This window comes from Garra rufa, chromosome 6, assembly GCF_049309525.1.
Source record: "Garra rufa chromosome 6, GarRuf1.0, whole genome shotgun sequence".
Taxonomy (NCBI): Eukaryota; Metazoa; Chordata; class Actinopteri; order Cypriniformes; family Cyprinidae; genus Garra; species Garra rufa.
Genome location: NC_133366.1, coordinates 17555291 through 17577976, shown reverse-complemented (window position 1 = coordinate 17577976; position 22686 = coordinate 17555291). Strand labels below are relative to the sequence as shown.

General features: G+C 38.0%; 2 protein-coding genes across 2 annotated transcripts; both read left to right on the top strand.

Annotated features, from left to right (window-relative positions):
• Positions 1-3516: 3516 nt before the first annotated feature.
• On the top strand, positions 3517-6895 carry enam (enamelin). The gene is made up of 9 exons (XM_073843281.1): positions 3517-3558; positions 3820-3880; positions 3967-3990; positions 4065-4142; positions 4224-4259; positions 4340-4378; positions 4495-4530; positions 5979-6041; positions 6132-6895. The coding sequence occupies exons 2-9, from the start codon at positions 3827-3829 to the stop codon at positions 6522-6524; spliced, it is 723 nt and encodes a 240-aa protein (XP_073699382.1). The 5' UTR covers positions 3517-3558; positions 3820-3826; the 3' UTR covers positions 6525-6895.
• A 3018-nt stretch (positions 6896-9913) lies between these two features.
• On the top strand, positions 9914-14695 carry cnga1a (cyclic nucleotide gated channel subunit alpha 1a). Its single transcript, XM_073842322.1, has 7 exons — positions 9914-10076; positions 10169-10346; positions 10851-10904; positions 10994-11128; positions 11229-11333; positions 11564-11670; positions 13014-14695. The coding sequence occupies exons 2-7, from the start codon at positions 10195-10197 to the stop codon at positions 14519-14521; spliced, it is 2061 nt and encodes a 686-aa protein (XP_073698423.1). The 5' UTR covers positions 9914-10076; positions 10169-10194; the 3' UTR covers positions 14522-14695.
• The last annotated feature ends 7991 nt before the right edge of the window (positions 14696-22686 follow it).

Below are 22686 nucleotides of genomic sequence, written 5' to 3'. Positions count from 1 at the left end.
TGAAATATTTTGCATCTACGCCTTGAACATTCTGCACTATAATTAACATGACACAGCATGATCAGAATCATTAAATTCATGCTCGTTAAAACTTTAGCAGAGCAGACTTTGTTAGGCCATGTTCAACCTTGAGGAAGGTGGAAAGTTGAAGATGTGTGAATATCAAATTAGAGAATTATGTAGTATGCTCATACAAACAAAGTTTAAAGAGATAATCTTAAAGAAATTCTGTCGTTAATTATTTACCCTCATGTCATTCCAAACCCATCAGAATGCAAATTAAGATGTTTTTGACGAAATCTGAGAGCTTTCTGAGCCTGACAGCAATGCCATGTGACATTAGTGGTTCAACCTTAAAGAGATAGTTTCCCAAAAATGAAAATAATTACTCACCATCATGTCGATCCAAACCCGTAAGACCTTTGTTCATCTTCAGAACACAAATTAAGATATTTCTGATGAAATCCCACAGCTTTCTGACCCTCAAGGCACAGAAATGTAGTAAAGACGTTGTTAAAATAGTCCATGTGACAACAGTGGTTCAACCGTAACTTTCTGAAGCTACGAGAATACTTTTTGTGTGCAAAGAAAACAAAAATAAGGACTTTATTCAGCAATTTCTTCTCTTCCTGGACTACTGTGGCCGAGAAAGCTCGACGCGCTGCAACCTAAGAAAACATATGCAAATAGAAAAGGTACCAACAAATTAAGAAAACATCATCAGTTTGACAGCACATGTATTGCAAATACTAACAACAACCAAATACACAAACACACTGCAAATACAGACAGACTACAACTCTTTCAGGTTGGAGGGTCTCCTTGCCATCACCCTGATCTTTAGCTCCCTCCACAGATTCTCAATTGGATTTAAGTCCGGACTGTGGCTGGGCCACTGCAAAACGTTAATGTTTTTGTCTGCTAACCATTTCTTCACCACTTTTGTTGTGTGTTTTGGGTCGTTGTTGTGCTGCAATGTCCACTGGTGCCCAAGGCCAAGTTTCTCTGCAGACTGCCTGATGTTGTTGTTGAGAATTTTGATGTATTGCTCCTTTTTCATGGTGCCGTTTACTGTGATTAGGTTCCCTGGTCCACTGGCTGAAAAACACCCCTAAAACATTAGGTTCTCACCACCATGTTTGACAGTGGGGATGGTGTTCTTAGGGTTGAAGGCTTCTCCTTTTTTACACCAAATGAAGGCTACATCATTGTGGCCAAACAATTAAATTTTTGTTTCATCTGACCATAAAACAGAAGACCAGATGAGCATTTGCAAAGGCCAAGCAGGCTTTTGTGTACCTTATCTGGAGAAGTGGTGTCCTCCTTGGTCTGCATCCGTGGAACCCAGCGGTGTGCGGTGTCCGTTGGACTGTCTGCCTTGAGATGTTGCCACCAGCAGAGCTTAGATTCATCGGGATGGCCTTGGTGGCGATCCTTGGACTCTGTTTTACCTCTCTCACTATCCTCCTGGCCAGCACAGGTGTCACTTTTGGCTTCCGACCACGTCCTCATTTAGATATGGTCTTATAGCCCTTTCCTGACTTGTGAGCAGCCACAATGCGCAGCCGCAGGTCCTCAGTGAGCTCCTTTGTCTTAGCTATGACTGTCCACAAACCAACAGCAGTGAGCTTCTATTTTTCAAACGTTGAGTTGATTAAAACAGCTGTTCCCAATGAATCAGGGTAATAAGGATGCTTTAGAACAGCTTGGACTATTTGGAATGGTATAGAACTTTGGATTTTCCCATAGACTGTGGCAGTTTGCAAAGGGTATGAATAATTTTGGACATGCCACTTTTTGTTCAAATGTAAATAAAAGCTGGGAAATATTTTTTCCACAATGATGCCTCTTGTACATTGTCTTATTATCTTTTGGGAAAAGCCTGTGTCATTTCCTTTAAAAAAAAACTCGCTGGTTGAATAAAAATAACTTTAGGTCAGAATTTGCCAGGGGTATGAATAATTTCGGGCTTGACTGTATATATATTATATATTTTATTAATATATAAAATAAATACAAATAAAAAATAGTTACTATAGTTAAACCATGGTAAATTAAAAACACTAATACTTTAGCCATAGTATGTACACAAATGGTAATCAATACGTAAAAACAACAACATGGTTACTACACTTTTACAATAATAAAACCATTTTTGTTGTTTTGTTGTTTTAATGACTTTATCTAACAATGTCTTTTCTTTTATGTAATTCTTCAATGCGTTGACGAGAGTAACAGGATGTATGCGTGTAGTGCTGTTGACGCAGGAGCAGGCATTCTGATGTAGAACCCGGATAGGCTATGCATTCTTTACTAGCAGATTATTGCACACGCATGTGTCATGGTACTCTTGTTAATGCATGGCACAGAAAAGAAGAAATTGTTGTTTTCTTTGCGCACAAAAAAGTATTCTTGTAGCTTTATAAAATTCCGGTTGAACCACTGATGTCACATGGACTATTTTAATGATGTCCTTACTACCTTTCTGGGCCTTGAACATGTCAGTTGCGTTACTGTCTATGCAAGGTCAGAAATCAAAAATATCTTAATTTGTGTACCGAAGATAAACAAAGGTCTTATGTATTTGGAATGACATGAGGGTGAGTAATTAATCACATAATTAATTTCACAAAACTATCCCTTTAACATTATGTATGTTCTAATCTACAGTTAAAGGTTCTACAGCTTAAAAGATACGTGTTAAAACATATAACTATAGTCTTTTGAACAACCAGAAAGATAGTTACCAATGAAACTTGACCCTGAGGAAACATCTTCAAGTGTATCTCATCTAAAATAATGACTAAAGGGGAGCCAGAGTATATGTCCTCTCTTGCCTGAATCTTTTGAGCTCAGCAAATGGATATCTATAAACCTTTTATGTTCACATTCTTTATCAGATGGAAGACATCCTGGATCTGGATTCCCTAAAGCTTAAGGCATATCAACCATTGTAATGCTCCAAACCATAGAGTGAGAAAAAACACAGATGACAACAGCAAAAGAAGCTGTCAGTGTGGTCACAACAATGAGGAGCCAAAAGATTTATACCTACTGTATCTCCCAATGAATCAGCAAGAAATGGTGGATTAAGTCTGTAATTTAGGAGTTCAGAAGAATGCATAATATGAGCTTCATTGTGAAGATCTGTTTTAATTAAACCAATCAGTTTGGCAGGCGCCCACAAGTCCCACTCTCATGCGAAAAAGGGGCCCCTTGAAAGTCATATATATCCAAACTTCACCATCAAACACCACAGACAGACAACCCTCCAGTCTAGAGGATCGGGTACATAATTTCATTTTTCGTCTGTCTTTTTGAAGAACTGTGCACCAAGCAGAATTTCACAGTGTATAATTATACATAATAGATCATTAACAGTTGTAATTCCAACCTTGTTTTAAGAATAAAGGCAAAAAATAGATTTCCCTCTTTGCTGAGAGATGATTGGCTTGTTTCAGGATCTGCAAAGTATATATAGCAGCCTTGTTCAGTAGTTACGCATTCAACTTTAAACTCCAAGAAGACAGCCAGTTGCCCTTGTGATTTCCAATAGAGGTAAGCTCTTACCATTTCTAGAGAGTTTCCAAAAATAATGATGAATATTGCAGCAATGCTGTCAAAGAATCATTTTGGGTTCTCCAAAGAATCTTTGAGAGAACAGTTCTTTTAATAATCTAAAGAACTTTTTGTAGATTAGAAAGATTCCACTGATGTTAAAGATTATTTATGGAACCATTAGTGCCAATAAAGAACTAGTATTTTTAGGAATGTTTGAACATCAACTAATTTTGTTTGTTTCTCTTTTTGGATCATAAGAGCGAATATGAAAGCTGTGGCGTTCTTGATGTGTTTGCTGGGCTCCTCTCTAGCTGCCCCTGTAAGTCCTCTTTCTCAGTTCTAGGCACTATAACAGTCAAAGTTTTACACATTTTTGACATGTTCCTCTTGTTTCCCACATTTCAGGCCCATGACAGTGGCAGCAATGAGGTAAGACCTCTGTGAGTCGATGGCAATCGATGTTAATGTACAGCATAACGCTTGTTGTGTTTTTTCTCCTGCAGCAGGCAATTATTGGCCATGCTAACACAGCTCTGCAGTTGATGGAACTCTACAGAATGTTAGGACATCTGCAGCAACAGGTCAGTTCAATGCCGCTTAAGACGTACTGTACAGTAGAAGCGTTTAATAATAATAACTTAATGTAATCAATGTTTTTGCAGGGTTTTGGTGCTGTTCGCACTGGTGCTCATGTGCCTGTATGTTAAAAATTTAACTACTTCACATCATTTGAAGATTGTATAAACATAGAACTGATGACATTTTGTGTTCCTCACAGGCAGCACCTGTAGCACCCGCAGCACCTGCACCTGTTGATGTAAACCCCTCTCGTTCTATCAAAATCATATACCATTGCCTATTACATTTTTGTCTTTTTAAGGAGAAACCATAGCTTTTTAAAAACATTAAAAATATATATTTCTCTTTCTACAGACCCAGGCTCAGGTTTCACCTCAAGTACCACAGCAGGTTAGCGACATGCTATTGCTATTCTGAGTCAATGTCAGTCATGCCATGTTATACAATTTTGTGCCATAGCAGGTTAGCAACATGCTATCATTATTTTGAGTCAATTTTTGTTTTTTGGTTTCTGTTTCTGACTTTATGAAGTAGCATTTAGGGTACAACATACAGTTTTTACATTTACCTTTACATTTACCAAATTTACATTTACCTTGCAGAATCTGCAAAATGTTAATTTTTTCAACCAAAATAAGAGGGATCACACAAAATACGTGTTATTTTTTTTTATTTAGCACTGACCTGAATAAGATATTTCACATAAAAGACATTTACATATAGTACACAAGAGAAAAAAAATAATTAATCAATAATTAATTTGTAAAAAAGTGTTGTTTCCTGAATGATCCACAGCTGTTTTTTTAGTAATAGTCGTTAATGAGTTCCTTGTTTGTCTTGAATAGTTAAACTGCCCACTGTTTTTAATCAGGGTAAATTTACCTTATTTTGTCTTCTGGGGAACATGTAAGTATCTTCTGTAGCTTCTGAAGGGAAGTACTTAATGGAAAATATATGATATTTAGGCAAAATAAGAAAAATGTACACATCTTCATTCTGTTCAAGTTTACACCCCCTGGCTCTTAATGCATCATTTTTTTCCTTATGGAGCACCAGTGAGTGTTTAAACCTTCTGTAATAGTTGCAAATGAGTGTGAAAAGATAGATCTCAAAATGATACAGTCATTGTTGGAAAGGGTTCAAATACACAGAAATGCTGAAAAACAAAAGACTTTGTGGGACCTGAAGGATTTTTCTGAAGAACAGCCGGCAGTTTAACTGTTCAGGACAAACAAGGGACTTATGAACAACTACCAAATAAAAATAAAACACAGCTGGGGATCATTCAGGTAACAACACATTATTAAGAATCAAGTGTATTTAAACTTTTAAACAGGGTCATTTTTATAAATTCAACTACTTTTTTTCTTGTGGACTATATGTAAACGTCTTTTAGGTGAAATTTCTTACTCAGGTCAGTACTAAATAAAATATAACATGCATTGTGTATGATCCCTCTTATTTAGGTTTTGTTCATTGAGTAGTAGCCAAGGGCACTGTAGCTTTTAGCATTGTTTTGTTACTAATCTATGCTACTAAGACTTAAAAAAATAAAGGTTCTTTATTGGTGTAGATTCCATTTAGAATATTTAACATCCATAGAACTTTTTATTCTAAAAAAGAACTTCAGACTAAATTATTGAATAACACACACACAAAAAAATGGTTCTTTTAAGAACTATTCACTGAAACGTTCATTGGAAAACCCAAAATGGTTCTTCTTTGCACTGCTACAAACACCCCTTTGGGAATCTTTCTTTTTAAGAGTGTACTTGAGATTGGTAATACTATAAGTACAGCATATTGCGTTGACACTGATCTTTGAACATTTCTTTCAGGGCTTTTTTTTCAACCCTGCTCATTTCGCACCCACTGGAGATGGATCGGATGAGGAAGAAGCAGTAAGTTATTTCACATTATCAAAACTGTACCACATATTTTCAAACATTACGTACTTTACAAGTTACGTTCCACTTTTCTATCTACCCTAGCCACAGTATCGTGGGTTTTACCCTCCCCACGGCTACCAGCCTGCCCAGCCGGCTGCTCCATTGAACTCCGATGAGGCTGAAGGGGCAGAAGAAGCAGAGGCTGCAGAAGCAGCTGAGGCTGTAGCCGAACCTGAACCTGCTGGAACCACCGCAACTGTTGATGTCACTGTCGCAAATGAGATCCTACCCGTTGATGTTGATGTTGCTGTAGCTGTAGATGTTCCTGTTGAGCCTGCTACCGAAGTCATTGGTGCTGCTGTTCCATCCCTCGTTCCAGAGCTACCGGCAGTCGCTGTGGAAATCGACACCACTTTGGTGGGGCCTGATGCCGGTGCTGGTGCAGATCAGGTGTTGGTGGCTGATGCTCCTGATGCTGCTCTGCCAGTGCAGTGAGAGAGATGATAAAGCCCCGCCCCCAAGATCCTAACCAATCAGTCACACTGCTGACATTAAGACCACACCTCAATGGTCTGAACATTGTAGAACAGGGACTTGGCTAGACTCAGGGGGTGTCTAAATGTGTGGCACATTCCTGTTGTGTTGTGTTGTGTTGTGTGTGACAATGTTTCCTGGCAGATGACAATTTTTATTAACCTCGTTGTAAGAATTGAGCCGACACTGCTGCAGACAGCGTTACTTGTTATATGTCTTCTTTCAGTTTCTTAAAATAAAATGCCTTTGTCTTACTGCAGTTAAAGGCCTCTTTAATCAACTGAAATGTAACTATGTAACAATTTGGAGATAATAAAAATGGACAAAACATAGTTTTGTGTGAAGAAGCCAATCACTAAAAGCACACACACACACACACACACACACACACACACACACACACACACACACACACACACACACACACACACACACACACACACACACACACACACGTTGGGTTTACATGTTTTATGGGGACATTCCATAGGCGTAATGGTTTTTATACTGTACAAACCGTACTTTCTATCGCCCTACACCTACCCTACACCTAAACCTAGCCCTCACAGGAGATTGTGCATACTTTTACTTCCTCAAAAAAACTCATTGTGCATGATTTATAAGCCTGTTTCCTCATGGGGACCTGAGAAATGTCCCCACAAGGTCAAAATCTACTGGCATTCCTATCCTTATGGGGACATTTGGTCCCCACAACGTGATGAATACCAGGTACACACATATACACACACACACACACACACACACACACACACACACACACACACGCACACAAGTTGGGTTTCCATGTTTTATGGAAACATTCCATAGACATAATGGTTTTTATACTGTACAAACTGTATTTTCCATCCCCTTACCCTAACTCTACACCTAAACCTACCCCTCACACAATTTTTTTTTATTTTTAGATTTTCAAAAAAGATCATTCTGTATGATTTATAAGCTTGTTTCCTCATGGGGACCGAAGAAAAATGTTCCCACAGGGCAGGGTTGCCAGGTTTTCACAACAAAACCTCCAAATTGGCACTCAAAGGGGGTAAAATACACATTCTTGGTGGGGTTGCCCTGGTAAAATTTGCATTCCAAGGGGCATACATAAAATAGTATACATATATAAAATAGTACAGAAGGTTCAAACGCTCACTGATGCTTCCGAAGGAAACAAAATGCATTAAGAGCTAGGGGGGAAAACTTTTTGAATTTAAAAATCAGGGTAAATTATACTTATTTTGTCTTTTGGGAATCATGTAAGTATCTTCTGTAGCTTCTGAAGGTCAGTACTAAATGAAAATTCTGTTCAAAAATTTACACCCCTGTCTCTTAATGCATTGTAAACATTTGAACCTGTAATAGTTGCATATGTGTCCCTCTGTTGTCCTCATTGTGAAAAGATGGATATCATACAGTCACTGCTGGAAATGGTTCAAATACACAAAAATGCTGAAAAACCAAAGAATCTGTAAGACCTGAAGGATTTTTCTGAAGAACAGTGGCCAGTTTAACTATGAAGGACAGACAAGGGGATTCATAAACAACAATAACTAAAAAAAAAAACCCAGCTGTGGATAATTCAGGTAATGCAATATTAAGAATCAAGTGTATGTAAAATTTTGGGGGTCATTTTTATAAATTCAACTATTATTTTCTCTTGTGGACTATATGTAAATGTCTTGTATGTAAAATATCTTACTCAAGTCAGTACTAAATAAAAAATAACATGCATTTTGTATGACCCATCTGCAAGGTGTATGTGAACTTTTGACCTCAACTGTATTCAATTCAATTCAAGTTTATTTGTATATCACTTTTCACAATACAAATAGTTTCAAAGCAGCTGTACAAAAAAAAAATGTAGGCTACTACAATATATTTAGTAGCTTATTAGTGGTGACTACTGTATGTTAAGTCGATGTACATATGGTATAAATATTAAAAACAGTAATGGTGTAATCAAAAACAGATGATGAATGAACACTAATAGTAATGATTATGTGTTGCAATTAAACTTGTAGAAAAATGGTGTAGTGCTGTATGTTGTTTCAAGGCTGGCATCATCGGAGGTCCTCTGGGGGGTTGGCATCATCTCTTCTTCTGAATCCAGGCTGAATCTTGTGTAATTCCTAGTTACCACAGGATGGAAATGGACTTTGCTATCCTAGGTACTACTAAAAGTCGAGAGTTTTGCGACCTTAGGGAGCGTGAAGGATTGTAGCGTGGTAGGAGACTAGTTAGGTATGCAGGAGCTAAACCATTAAGGGCCTTATAGGTAAGAAGTAATATTTTGTAAGTGATACGGAGCCTAAGAGTGCTGACTGTATATGTATATAAAAATGTAAAAACAAACAAAAACTATGTACAGGTATATCCAACAAAACAGACCATATGTGACCCTGGACCACAAAACCAGTCTTAAGTCGCTGGGGTATATTTGTAGCAATAGCCAAAAATACATTGTATGGGTCAAAATTATTGATTTTTCTTTTATGTCAAAAATCATTAGGAAATTAAGTAAAGATCATGTTACATAAAGATTTTTTGTAAAATTCCTACTGTAAACCTGTCAAAATGTAATTTTTGATTAGTAATATGCATTGTTAAGAACTTAATTTGGACAACTTTAAAGGTGATTTTCTCAGTATTTTGATTTTTTTGCACCCTTAGATTCCAGATTTTTCAAATAGATGTATCTCGGCCAAATATTGTCCTATCCTAACAAACTATACATCAATAGAAAGCTTATTTATTGAGCTTTCATATGATGTATATATCTCAGTTTTGTAAAATTTAACCTTATGACTGGTTTTGTGGTCCAGGGTCACATATATTTCTCTTGCAGGCTTTTAATAAAGCTGTAAGTGGCTGTGATAGTAAGGCTGGCAGGCTTGTTTTAATAGGATAAAGCAGATCTGTGTAAGAGTGCTGACTGGGCAGATGCTGTTACATGAGGTAAATCTCTCACTCTATGCCTTACAGTCTAGCAAACACATGTACATAATTTGCACCGTAATGTAGACACAGCAAAAGTACAATGACATACAGTTAAATAAATACCGCAAACGAATGTGGTCATTCACATATGTCTTTCTTGAGACACGCCAGTGAATTCCTTTAAACAAGAACGTAAAATTAGCTCTGAATATGGAACGGTTGCTAAAATTCTCAGTGTAATTGTATAAATATGGGTCTCACCAATACTTTGAACTTTTGTTAGAGGGAGTATAAATTATGTACCATTCAAGAAGGCAGGGAAGAGGCTTTGTCTTTGTCACTCTAGTCTCTCATTAATCTCCAAATCCTTCTCAGGGTCATGCAAGTCTGAGATATCATTACAGAGCACAACAGAACAAATGAACCACAAGCATACTCCTCTGAAAATTCTCGCTGTAATTTGACTGTATCTTTCATTTCACCAAACGGTCTGTAATTCTAAGGGGCTCTGTGAATCTTCTGATCAAGAAAGAATGGGGCAGGATTTAGGTTAAAGCAAAGCAGTTGGTGAGTTTGATCCGAATTTGTAGCATTTTTATCAATTTTGTTGTGACTTTTAAAAAATGGGAACACATGTAAATTATAATTTACTGCTTCAGCCTATTACTTTAGGGGAAAAGGAATCATGACTGTTGTACCTGCATCAGGGGGTATTGCAATCCCACCTCAAATGTCTCCGATAATGGAAGTGGACACGGAGGAGGACAGTGAAGACCCAGTTCCAGCTCCAAATGCAGGACATATATTTAACATTAACAACAGCAACAATAATGAAGAGTAATGAAATATAATATAATATAACATATTACCCTGGACCACAAAACCAGTCTTAAGTAGCATGGGTATATTTGTAGCAATAGCCAAACATACATTGTATAGGTCAAAATTATCGATTCTTTTATGCCAAAAATCATTATTAAGTAAAGATCATGTTCCATGAAGATATTTAGCAAATTTCCTACCGTAATTATGTCAAAACTTAATTTTTGATTAATAATATGCATTGCTAAGAACTTTATTTGGACAACTTTGATTTTCTCAATATTCCGATTTTTTTGCACCCTCATTTTCCAGATATTCAAATAGTTGTATCTCGGACAAAATATTGTCCTTTCCTAACAAACCATACATCAATGGAAAGTTTATTTAGTTTTCAGATGATGTATAAATCTCAATTTTGAAAAATTGACACTTATGACTGGTTTTGTGGTCCATGGTCACATATAATATAATATAATATGAATGTGTATTTGTTGTAATGGTGTATTTTGCTCTCTGTAGGGAAGACAAGAAGAAAAAGAAAAAGGAGAAAAAGGAAAAGAAGGAGAAGAAAGAGTAAGTAGCATACCAACTGTTTCTTATTTAAACTAGTTTAATTATAAATAATGTTTAAACATTTTGCCGTGTTATCTGTTATCACTTAGGAAAAAAGAAAAGAAAGAGAAGAAAGAAAAAAAGGAAAAAGATGAAAAAGAAAAAGAAAACGAGAAAGAAAAGGAAAAGGAAAAAGAAAAAGAAAAGGAGAAAGAAAAAGAAAAGGAGAAAGAGAAAAAGGAGGGGTTGGTATCATCTTTTTATTAGTCATTTCTAATCTGTGATTCTCCAAAGTTCAAAGTAATCACCACTGATTATTGTTCATGTCAATTTCATTTTCTCAAGGCCTAAGGAGGTGTTTGTGATTAACCCAGCGGGACTCCTGTACTATCAATGGCTGCTTATAATCACAATTCCTGTCATGTACAATTGGACAGCTATAATTGCAAGGTAATAATTAAATGTTCATGTTTTAATAAGATGAGGTTAGCAGGAGATGAGAGAAGAATACAAATAAAAGATGTACCTTTTTTATTAACCTCTGATGTGTGCTCCCTTACATCTCCTACATTGATATTCTCTAATAAATATGATAAAAGTAATACATTCAGCACCAGTGGAAGCTTGATAAATGGGTGTAAGACTTTCAAGAGTTTTTTATATTGTGTCTTTTTGCATAGAGCCTGCTTTGAGGAGCTGCAGCATGAGTATCTCCTGATATGGTTCCTCCTGGACTACACCTCCGACCTGCTTTATTTGGCTGACATGGCCTTCAGAGCACGAACAGGTTCATCTAACATCAGTAGTGCGATTAGATGTTTTTTTTAAACGATTAGTTCCCTTTCAGAAAAAAAAATATATATATACTTTTCAACCACAAATGCCAGTCTTGCACTAGCTAGACTTGCCGCATTATATAGTCACATTGGAAAGGTGGTAGGCAGAAGTACCGACCCAGTGTTTAAAAAGCGAATGTGCATAGAAAGTCAAACACCCTATACAAAAAAGGAGTTTTCTGCCCTATCCTACCTTTTTTGATCCGAAGTACACAGACGAAGAACTAACCACACATTACTTAATACGTGGAATCACGGATGAGCATTGCAGAGCTAGTGCAAGACAAGCATTTGTGGTTAAAAAGTATCTTGTTTTTTTTTTCTTTTTCAAAAATGATGATTGTTTTATAAGATAAGACCCTAAAGGTCCTTTCATATATGTTTTTTCGAATTCCTTAAAGTTTGTCTTGCACAGAATGTTTAGGCGGCTCTGAATTGTCAAAACACCTCTCAAAGTACTCGCTACGGATGCGAAAATAAATGCAGAAAATTTAGCCCAATCTTTTTTTTTTTATGACAGACAAAAGTTTGTAAATCAGTGTGTAAACATGATTGACACAATGTGAGGTCGTAATTATTATTTATTATTATTTATTATTATTTAGTATTTATTATTTAACACACGAAAATTGTCCGTTATAAAATAATTTGGATCAGGTTAAATTTTCTGCATTTTTTGCAAAAAGAAAAAAACACAGACAAAAGTTTGGAGTCAATGTGTAAACATGACTGACACAACGTGAGGTCGTATTTATTATTTAATGCGCAAAAATCATCAGTTATAAAAAAATTCTGATCGGGTTTAATTTTCTGCATTTTTCGCATCCAAAAAACCCCCCCAAAACAGAGGAAAGTTTCAGAGTCAGTGCTTAAACATAATTGACACAACGTGAGGTCGCATTTATTAAAAAAATGTGGATTGGGTTCAGTTTTCTGTGTTTTTCGCATCCGTAAAAACTAAAAACACAACATTTTTCAGACTCAGTGTGCAAGGACCTTTATTCCTTGGCTGGGATTGTGTAGAGCCCTCTTAAGCTGCATTGAAACTGCAATTTGGACCTTAAACCCATTGGCTCCGATGAAAGTCCACTATATGGAAAAAAATCCTGGAATGTTTTCCTCAAAAACCATAATTTCTTTTTGACTGAAGAAAGAAAGACACAAACATCTTGGATGACATGGGGCTGAGTAAACTCACAGGAAATTTTTCTGGAAGTGAACTAATCCTTTAATGAAGCAACAAAGTTCAGTGACCGATTTGTGTCATGTTTTCATGCCACCTTTCTTTAACCAGGTTACCTGGAACAGGGCTTACTTATCAAAGACGAAAAGCTCCTTCTTCAGCGGTACAAAGAAAGCTTCCAGTTCCGTATCGACGTCATCTCTATGCTACCCACGGACATCTTCTACTTTGTTTTAGGGTTAGACTACCCAGAGATCCGCATAAACAAGTTGCTCCGTCTGAACCGCATGTTTGAGTTCTTCACGATCTCAGAAACCATGACCAACTACCCCAACATCTTCCGAATCTGCACTTTGATCATGTACATCATCATCATCATCCACTGGAACGCATGCCTCTACTTCTCCTTCTCCAAGTCCATTGGGTTCGGATCAGATGCGTGGGTGTATCCCGATCTTGAAGAAGATGAGTTCGGAGAGCTGATGCGAAAATATTCCTTCAGCCTCTACTGGTCCACTCTTACCCTCACCACCATCGGAGAGACGCCGTCTCCCGAGCTAGACTCTGAATTCCTCTTTCACGTGGTTGACTTCCTGGTGGGTGTCTTGATCTTTGCCACCATCGTGGGTAACATTGCCACAATGATCTCAAACATGAACGCGGCCCAGGCTCAGTTCCAAGCCAGGATTGACAACATCAAGCAGTACATGCATGCACGACATGTCAGCAAGGATCTTGAGATACGTGTCATCAAGTGGTTTGACTACCTGTGGACTAACAAGAAAGCACAAGATGAACGAGAAGTGCTGAGGTACTTGCCAGACAAGCTACGGGCGGAGATAGGCATGAATGTGCACTTAGATACCCTCAAGAAGGTACGGATCTTTGCCGACTGTGAAGCTGGGCTGCTGATCGAGTTGGTCTTGAAGCTTCGTCCTCAAGTCTTCAGTCCTGGTGACTACATCTGTCGCAAGGGCGATATTGGCCGGGAGATGTACATCATAAAGGATGGCAAACTCGCTGTGGTGGCTGATGATGGTGTCACTCAATTTGTCGTCCTTGGTGATGGGAGCTACTTTGGAGAAATCAGCATTCTAAACATCAAGGGCAGCAAGGCCGGGAACCGTAGAACAGCCAACATTCAAAGCATAGGATACTCAGACCTCTTCTGTCTGTCCAAAGATGATCTGATGGAGGCTCTGACGGAATATCCCGATGCTAAGGCTATGCTGGAAGAAAAAGGGAGACAGATTCTGCTAAAGGATGGTCTTTTGGAGCTGGACCCTGCAAAACTGAAACCAGATGAGAGGGACTTGGAAGACCGTGTAAACCGAATATACAACACAATGCAGATTGTGCAGACCAAGGTGAAGAAGCTGCTGGCGGAACAGGAGGAGACGCAAAAGGATATCAAACGGCGGATTGCTCAGATAGAGCGCTTTGCTGGGGAGGTGGTGGAGGATGAAGATGAAGATGAAGAGGAGGAGAAGGAAAAGACGGAAGAAACAGAAGAGCAAAAGAAAGAGGAAGAGCCAAAGAAAGAGGAAAAGACAGAGGAAATAGACGAGGAAAAGGTGGAGGAAGCAACTGAAGAGGAAAAGAAAGATGGGGAGTCATAGGATAAGACCTTATAAGACTGTTCCATAATAACAGAGAGAATTAAATCTAAACACTAAGTACAGTCTTGTTTTAAACCCTTGTCCCTAGTAACATAACTTTGTTTAACCTATTTGACTTGGTTCATTAACTACATGCTAAATGTCTTGTTTAACCAATAAATTAAAACAAGTACAGATTTCTTGTCTAGCAAATTATCAATTAGCAACGGCACTTTAAATTGTATTTCATTCTTATATTTCTATATGAAGTAAAACTCTTTAAAAGAGACTGTCTTGCAAATTCAGGACAATACTTGCAAATGTGAGTACTTAAAGGGATAGTTCACCCAAAAATTACGATTCTGTGATTAATTACTCACCCTCATGTCATTCCAAACTTGTAAGACCTTTGTTCATCTACAGAATACAAATAAAGATATTTTTGATAAAATCCAGGAGCTTTCTGACCACAGACTGGTTAACAATTATTCAATCTTTACGACCATTTTAACAATGTTCTTACTATGTTTCTGTGCTTTGACTGTGGTAGGACCCTTGCTGTCTATGGAGGGTCAGAAAGCTCTCGGATTTCATCTAAAATATCTTAATTTGTGTTCTGAAGATGAACAAAGGTCTTACAGGTTTGGAACGACATGAGGGTGAATAATTAATGACAGAATTTTCATTTTTGGGTGATCTGTTCCTTTAACATTACCACATAAACAGATAACAGTGACAGCAAAAATAACAGAACCAGCTAAAATCCAGCTAAAACAAAAACAAAAACAAAATGCCTATAACACTGTCTGCATAATTTATTCATGTGGCAGTGCATACTGGTATCTTTCAGCCAAATCATTCAACTTTGTTTTCTATGCAACTAAGTTAGTTGGGACAATGCATTGCTTTGTTGTTTTATATTAAGGAAGCAACTTTTCACACTTTAATTATCAATCGGCATCCAAGACTGAAAATGTGTCAAGTAATGTGCTTGATGGGCACAAGGGTGCAGCAGAGGACTTAAGATTAATGATCCATTTCACTTCAAAACTTAAAAATGACACGTCATATTGACACAGTATGACGTGTCTTGTCATGCCTTTTATGGAATCGCTAGTTTTGTAGATATTTTCTTTTATTGTTAGATAAACTATAATCTGATGATGATTAGTTTGAATGGTGTAAATGTAAAAAACATTTTTGAAAATTGCTTATTTGTGTCAGCATGTAACAAACATTCACTAAAATGTTCAGTAGTATAATCTGTGTAATAAAAAAGGTTTTTGAGACATTTTCTACAACTGACAAATAACAAAAGCACTCTCTTTGGGAGACCCAAATAAACTTAGTTTAATAATTGTCAGCATCACACATATGAATCATTATAGGGTTTTGGATCTGGAGTGTTTCTTCACTGCTAGCATCATTAAAAGTACACGCAAAAATAAAGACTGTTTTCATACAGGTTTCCCATATAATGCTCACTCAAGTGTTAATTCAAAGGGAATTTGCAAATAACAATATTATTAAAGTAATTATCATTTTAATCCTCTTCTTAGTATTAAAAATCTTAAAATTCCTAATGCATTCCACAGTATCTTAATAAAGCAAGTCGCACTAGTGAATCGAAATGAATGTTATTTAAAACGCTAAGGTAAAACGAAACTGGAGTGTTTTCAGGACGCGTCATCAATTGGTCATATTGGCGGCACTGTACTGCCACTGAACAGAACGATATTCGCATATTTAGCAGATTATTGTTGCTGAAAATGATCAATTATTGTCATGTTTTGGATTGTACTAATCGGTCGGACCAGGAAAAACATTTGGAGTACTATAGACTGCTAAAAGTTATAACAAATCAAGGAGAAGAGTGCAAACAACACTGTCTGAGGAACAAAAGGTGTTTGTGGTTGGCCAAACTGAAGCAGGAATTAACAACGTTCGTGTTTGTTCTTATTTCCGGTCAGGTAGGTAAAATATTAGGCTCATCTTATTACTATTGCTCGTATGTATTACCACCTATTAACTTTAGTTTGTCAAATATTGAACCTTTTCCTGCTTTAGTTCTAAGTTCTTCTCTGTATGATATAGCAGCTTCAACACAGTGGCCATGAACGAGAAGAAATGCATCCAGGGGTTCTAATCATCTGCATCCTATGCAAAAGTCTTTTTTTGTTGAAAAACCTGACGCACACACATTACCTTTCCCTTCACAATAGAGAGTTTGCACTTATGTCATGATTTGGTCAGTTACCAGGTCAGCAACTTCGCGGTGCATTTAAGTGACAAGTCCTTAATTGTAGCGAACTTTCATCGGTTTCAATTTCACAAGAAGAAACAATAAAGAATCAACTGAGTCTTGAGAAGTAGCCTGAGAAGTATCCCGTTGTCACTTTAATCTGAGAGAACAAGGTACATGCATCTAAAAATACAGTCATCATTTTTAACCTTAATCTTAACTGGGTTGTCATAACAATATCAGACAATTTTAGTGCATTAAAATCTGCTTTTTTAGTAAACAGGCATGTTTGCATTTAAGTGGTTTTGCAAAAATGCTAAGATTTGACAAGGCAGACTTTTTGACATTTAAAAAAATCACTTCCTCAGTCCAGGCCCTGTAATAGCTGTAGTAACTCCGCCTATGCTTTTTTCCCCATGCCAGTTTGTACAGAACTGCTTTTATCCATGATGTGTTTCTCCCTGTGGCATCCTTCAATTTTCTTTGCCTGCATTATTGATAATGCAATTGCAGTTCTACAGGTATGCAACAGTCAGTTTTCGATTTTGTAATTCGTAATTTGAGGTACTTTAAATGATTGGAGACAAATTTGTACCAATGTTTCATTTCCAAGAAGATTTCGATTCACTCAGGGCTGATTAGGTGTCCTGTGAATAGGGCATACCATCTCATATATGGAGTGGTCGCAGTATGTCTCAATATTATCTCCTCTTTCATTTTGACCATTCCCACCTGTTCTCTCCGTCGGCATTTGCTGTCACATGTGGACACTTATTGTATTTGCTCAGAGAGGTGATGAGAAAAGGGAAGTAAGCTGAAAAAAAAAGGAAATGAAAGAACAGTGGAAGTATGTCTCCCATGGGAAAGCAAGATAAAAAAGGAAGCTATTGCCTGTGATGTCAGCCATGAAAAAGGTCCTCCACCGTTTCGTCTCTCGAGCAGCAGGAGCGACACGTTTAATTAATTAAACTGCGTCTGTCACTTTTAGAAGCAAATCAAAAAGGGCCATATGACTTTCCTTCAAGGAGAAATTACTTACTGAATTAACTTGTTTACACAAGTGCTGGGAATTTGAACATGCTGGTACAACTTTTTGTTATTTAAATGAAAGCTAGATTGAAGAATGCATGAATGAATGTGCGATTTAACGAAGTCAAGGCGCAGCCGTAATCACTGAGACAGAACAATCTGATAGATTAGTTTGTACATTTAGTAACATCTACACTATCGAGGCTCATTTTCCCTCACATCAAACATGAACCAGTGGTCAGTCAAGCAATTTTATTGTCCCATTTTAAGCCCTCATCACAGGGACATTCAGAAGCCCACCGTATCAATGACAGCACAGATGGCTTTTTCCAAAAAGCTGATTAGAAGAGCCAATTTAACTTGCTGTGCGAAATTTCTTATACAAAAGAAACGGTGGTGCAACAAGGGTCTATCAGTAGGGAACACTGTGTCTCGCAGAGTATTGTCATCAAACGGTCCAATCTGAGCTGTAAATGGAAGTCACTCGGGCAGCTCACACCAGGGTGTTTTGGAGTCTGGTGGCAGAAAAATACTCCACAGCATGTAGGCACCTGCATTTTGGTCTTACAAGCTGGCTCTTCCTGGTACTTCCTGTTGTTTCCCATTCGTTCTTAGAACGCTTCAGCACTTACCTGTCCCTTTCTATTAGTGTGTGTAACTGACCAGTTAGCCGCTGTGCTATTGTTTCTCCTAAACAATTTACTTCACGATAATAGCATTTGCAGTTGACCGGAGCAGTTCTAGCAGGCAAGAAAGGTGACCTATTGGGAAAATGACATCCTGTGACAGTAGCACTCAGAGGCCAGCCTGAGGGTTTCTAGAGAACTGGGTGAGGTCATTAAAATAGGTCTGCTCTGCTATAACATAAAAACATACATAGAGCCACTGCAACATGATGAGTGGTCTCTTTTCTTTTTGAATGAAAGCTCTGCTGTCTAAATAGAGTCAGAAAGATCTCGGATTTCATCAAAAATATCTTAATTTGTGTTTCGAAGATGAACAAAAGACTTATGGGCTTGGAATGACATGAGGGTGAGTAATTAATGTCAAAATTTTAGGGTAAACTAACCCTTTAAAAGTAACACATTGAATTAAACATGAAATTCTGTTTCTAAATAATCAGATTTAATTAAAACTTTGAAAAATGATTTTTTACATTGTGTATATTAATGTTTATTTAGAACAACTGGGCCAGAAATCTGTATAAAAACAATTATTTCTGTAAGTTTAAACAGATGTGTTTTGCCATAATTTTTTTTTTTTAATAATGTGGAACAATAAATAAAACCACTATTTAAACTGGGCCTATGACACTTCGCAAAAAGCATGATTGACATACGATCTGACCAATCATGACGCCGAATCTTCCATGTTGTCTGACAAACAAATTAGACAGGAACAGATTAACTTTAGTGGACTTGAAAAATTGTGAATAAAAACCGTTCTGGTGTTCATTTATGTTTTTTATGCTTTGAAGAGTTACTCCACCCCAAAATGAAAATTTGATCATTAATCACTTACCCCCTTGTTATTCCAAATTCGTAAATCTTTGTTCGTCTTCGGAAAAACAATTCAAGGTATTTTGGATGAAAACCGGGAGCTTTGTAACTGTCCCATTGACTGCCAAGTAAATAACACTGTCAAGGCCAAGAAAAGTGAAAGACGTCATCAAAATAGTCCATCTGCCATTAGTGGTTCGACACTTATGCGTTTTCTACGTTTAATTAGAAGGTAAACAGTAGTGTTAATTTCGTCAGACGAGACGAGACGAAATATGTTTGTCAACGACCTTTTTTTTCATGACTAAGACGAGACGATGACAAGACTGCACCACTGTCCAAAAACGCTGACTAAGACTAAATTAACATGCCTTATTGTTGACGAAAAAAGACGAGACGAAAATGTTTTGCATAAAATAAAAACTAAGATAAAATCTCTCTTCATTTTCGTCTACAATCGTCTCTGCTTTTTCATCAGCTGTTACGGCTTTAAAATATTCAAACTGCGCTTTGGCGCGCTGGCTGGCGCTGAGCCAGAGACGGACGAGCTCTGCTCTTGTCATATAATCACAACTATGCAGTGTTTTTAACCACATAACGCTTATTTTAGGTTTCAGATATTTAAATACACATAAGTACTAGTAAAAGGAGACATTTAGAGTTTGTAAAATACACACATAGGTCTATGGAAGCAGCAAATAACAATCTATTCAAATATAATTTGCCGATGTGTTTTATTCATATCACATACACATAGGCTTAGTAACTAAAAAGTTCACTCTATTCCTCTTCCAGTTCACCAGCCACTTACTTGCATGTATTTCGGGAGAAACGGATGAATGTATATGTGCTGTAAATACGGCTGACAGGACGCGACTTGCGCGGAAAAAACGCGCTATTCGCGCGTAGTTGAACGCTTGAACATTTGAGTTTACTCGCGCCATTCGCGCGGTAAAATTCGCGTCATTCGCGCGTGACATTTTCTTCACAACAGACGCGAATTCGCGTCAAGGGAGGGGCTTCTGCCACTCGTCAGCGGGAAAGTAGTTGTAAAATAGGTGAATGAGCTCAATTTGCCAGCTTTAGCTTGCTTGTAGTCTCAATATGTATGTATATGTAGGTTAAATTGAGTAAAGAGCGTTTTTTAAAACTAACCAGATTGTCCGACCTCTTCACTCACTTTATTCCTAGCAAGATCCCTTTTATTCCTGTTTCTACAAAAGTCCAAAGATGTATCGTACAGCTCCGAGGAACCACAGACAGCAACGGTGATTTTGTCCGCCATTGTTGTTTCGGATTTCTGCCTCCGTCACTACTAGAGCAAGCTCCTGATTGGTTACCGCGGCGCGGAATTCCGCTGAAGTTCAGATTTTTGAACTCGCGCGAATGGCGCGGCAATCGCTTGAACGCTCAATGCGCGCCGCGCCATTCGCGCTATTCGCGCGTTTCGCGCCGCCTCATTCGCGCGTTTCGCGCCGCAGGATGGCTATTCGCGTCTTTGCATTGACTTAACATGTAAATCACTCGCGCTTGCCGCTTCATTCGCGTCCGGTGTGAACGCACCTTGACGGTGCGTTCACACTACAGCGTTAAATATGCGCTCAGTGCCGCTGGCAACGCTACAACGCCACTGCTTTGGGGAGTGTCTAATTTAGGGCTGAGCACACCTCTGAAAAACAATGTTCACACCCTATTTACGTTCCATTGTCTTCTTTTAACGGTGGTTCGAAAACTAAACTGTAGCATATAATGAAAACATGCAAAGTACATTTACTTTTGCTTGACTTTTTCAATAATATGTGATTTCAGCTCAGTAATCCACCAGTTTCAGAAACACGCGTCATAATCTTGCCTTGCCTACTCTTCACAGCGATTGGTTGTCGCCGGCGTTTTGCGCTCGAAATTTGCATAAAGTTGAGGAATGCCCAACCTTTTGACGCTCTCAGCTGCTCTCAACGCTTTCTCCGCGCCGCTTCCAATCCCAAAATGCACCACGCGACCGTTTACGCGCAACTTCCATGTGAATGAATTGAAAACGCTCGCTTCGCCCCGCTCGCAACGTGCCAGTGTGAACGCACCGTGACGGTGCGTTCACACTACAGCGTCAAATCCGCGCTCAGTGCCGCTGGCAACGCTACAACGCCACTGCTTTGGGGAGTGTCAAATTTAGAGCAGAGCACGCCTCTGAAAAACAATGTTCACACCCTATTTACGTTCCATTGTCTTCTTTTAACGGCGGTTTGCAAAATAAACTGTAGCGTATACTAACAACATGCAAAGTGCATTTACTTTTGCGTGACTTTGTCAATCATATGTGATTTCAGCTCAGTAATCCACCAGTTTCGAAAACACGCGTCATAATCTTCCCTTGCCTACTCTTCACAGCGATTGGTTGTCGCCGGCGTTTTGCGCTCGAAATTTGCATAAAGTTGAGGAATGCCCAACCTTTTGACGCTCTCAGCCGCTCTCAACGCTTTCTCCGCAACGCTTCCAATCCCAAAATGCACCACGCGACCGTTTACGCTCAACTTCCACATGAATGAATTGAAAACGCTCGCTTCGCCCCGCTCCCTACGTGCCAGTGTGAACGCACCGTGAGTCTGAATGGCAGCGCGCACAAACATGGCCGCGCCCATCTCACGTTACAGATTACGACCCAGATCATTTATATAGGGTTTTAAAGTACGAAACATACTAAATCACACATATTTGTGAATCGGAATATTAGATAGTTCATGGCATGGTAAGCAAGTGTGTGAGTATTTTGGATAAAAAAGGAAAAACGAAATAAAAGCGATCTGTCATACAGTGTTATTGTGTCTGTGTTGTGACACGTGACAAGCTTGATGCGTCGCCATGGAAACAATAAGGACGAACGTTCTAAAAACTCACTCTCAGGGGTCCGCTAGAATATTTCAAACTCACCACTGAAAGGGTTAATCATTTGTGAATGTGTCTCCTAAATCAGAAATTGAAAACCAGACACGTTTAACATTTGCATTCAACAAAAATCATTCAACAAGTGTATTTTGTCAGGTAATTATGACATTTAACCAATGTTTGAGATATGTGAAACACTTTTTTTGCTGAAATGTGTATCAGTAATAATCTCAGTAATAATGTGCTATTTTAAAAAAAGACTACAATTTTTTGACTAAACCTAGACTAAAATATATTGAGTTCTTTTTTGACTAAAACTAGACTAAAATTAAAAGACTTTTAGTCGACTAAAACTTGACTAAGATACCTTGAGTTTTCTTTTGACTAAAACTAGACTAAAATGACAAGACTTTTAGTCGACTAAAACTTGACTAACAAAAAAAGATATGTGAATGACTAAATATGACTAAAACTAACAAGGACATTTTGGCACAAGACTAAGACTAAGACTAAATTAAAAATAGGTGACGAAATTA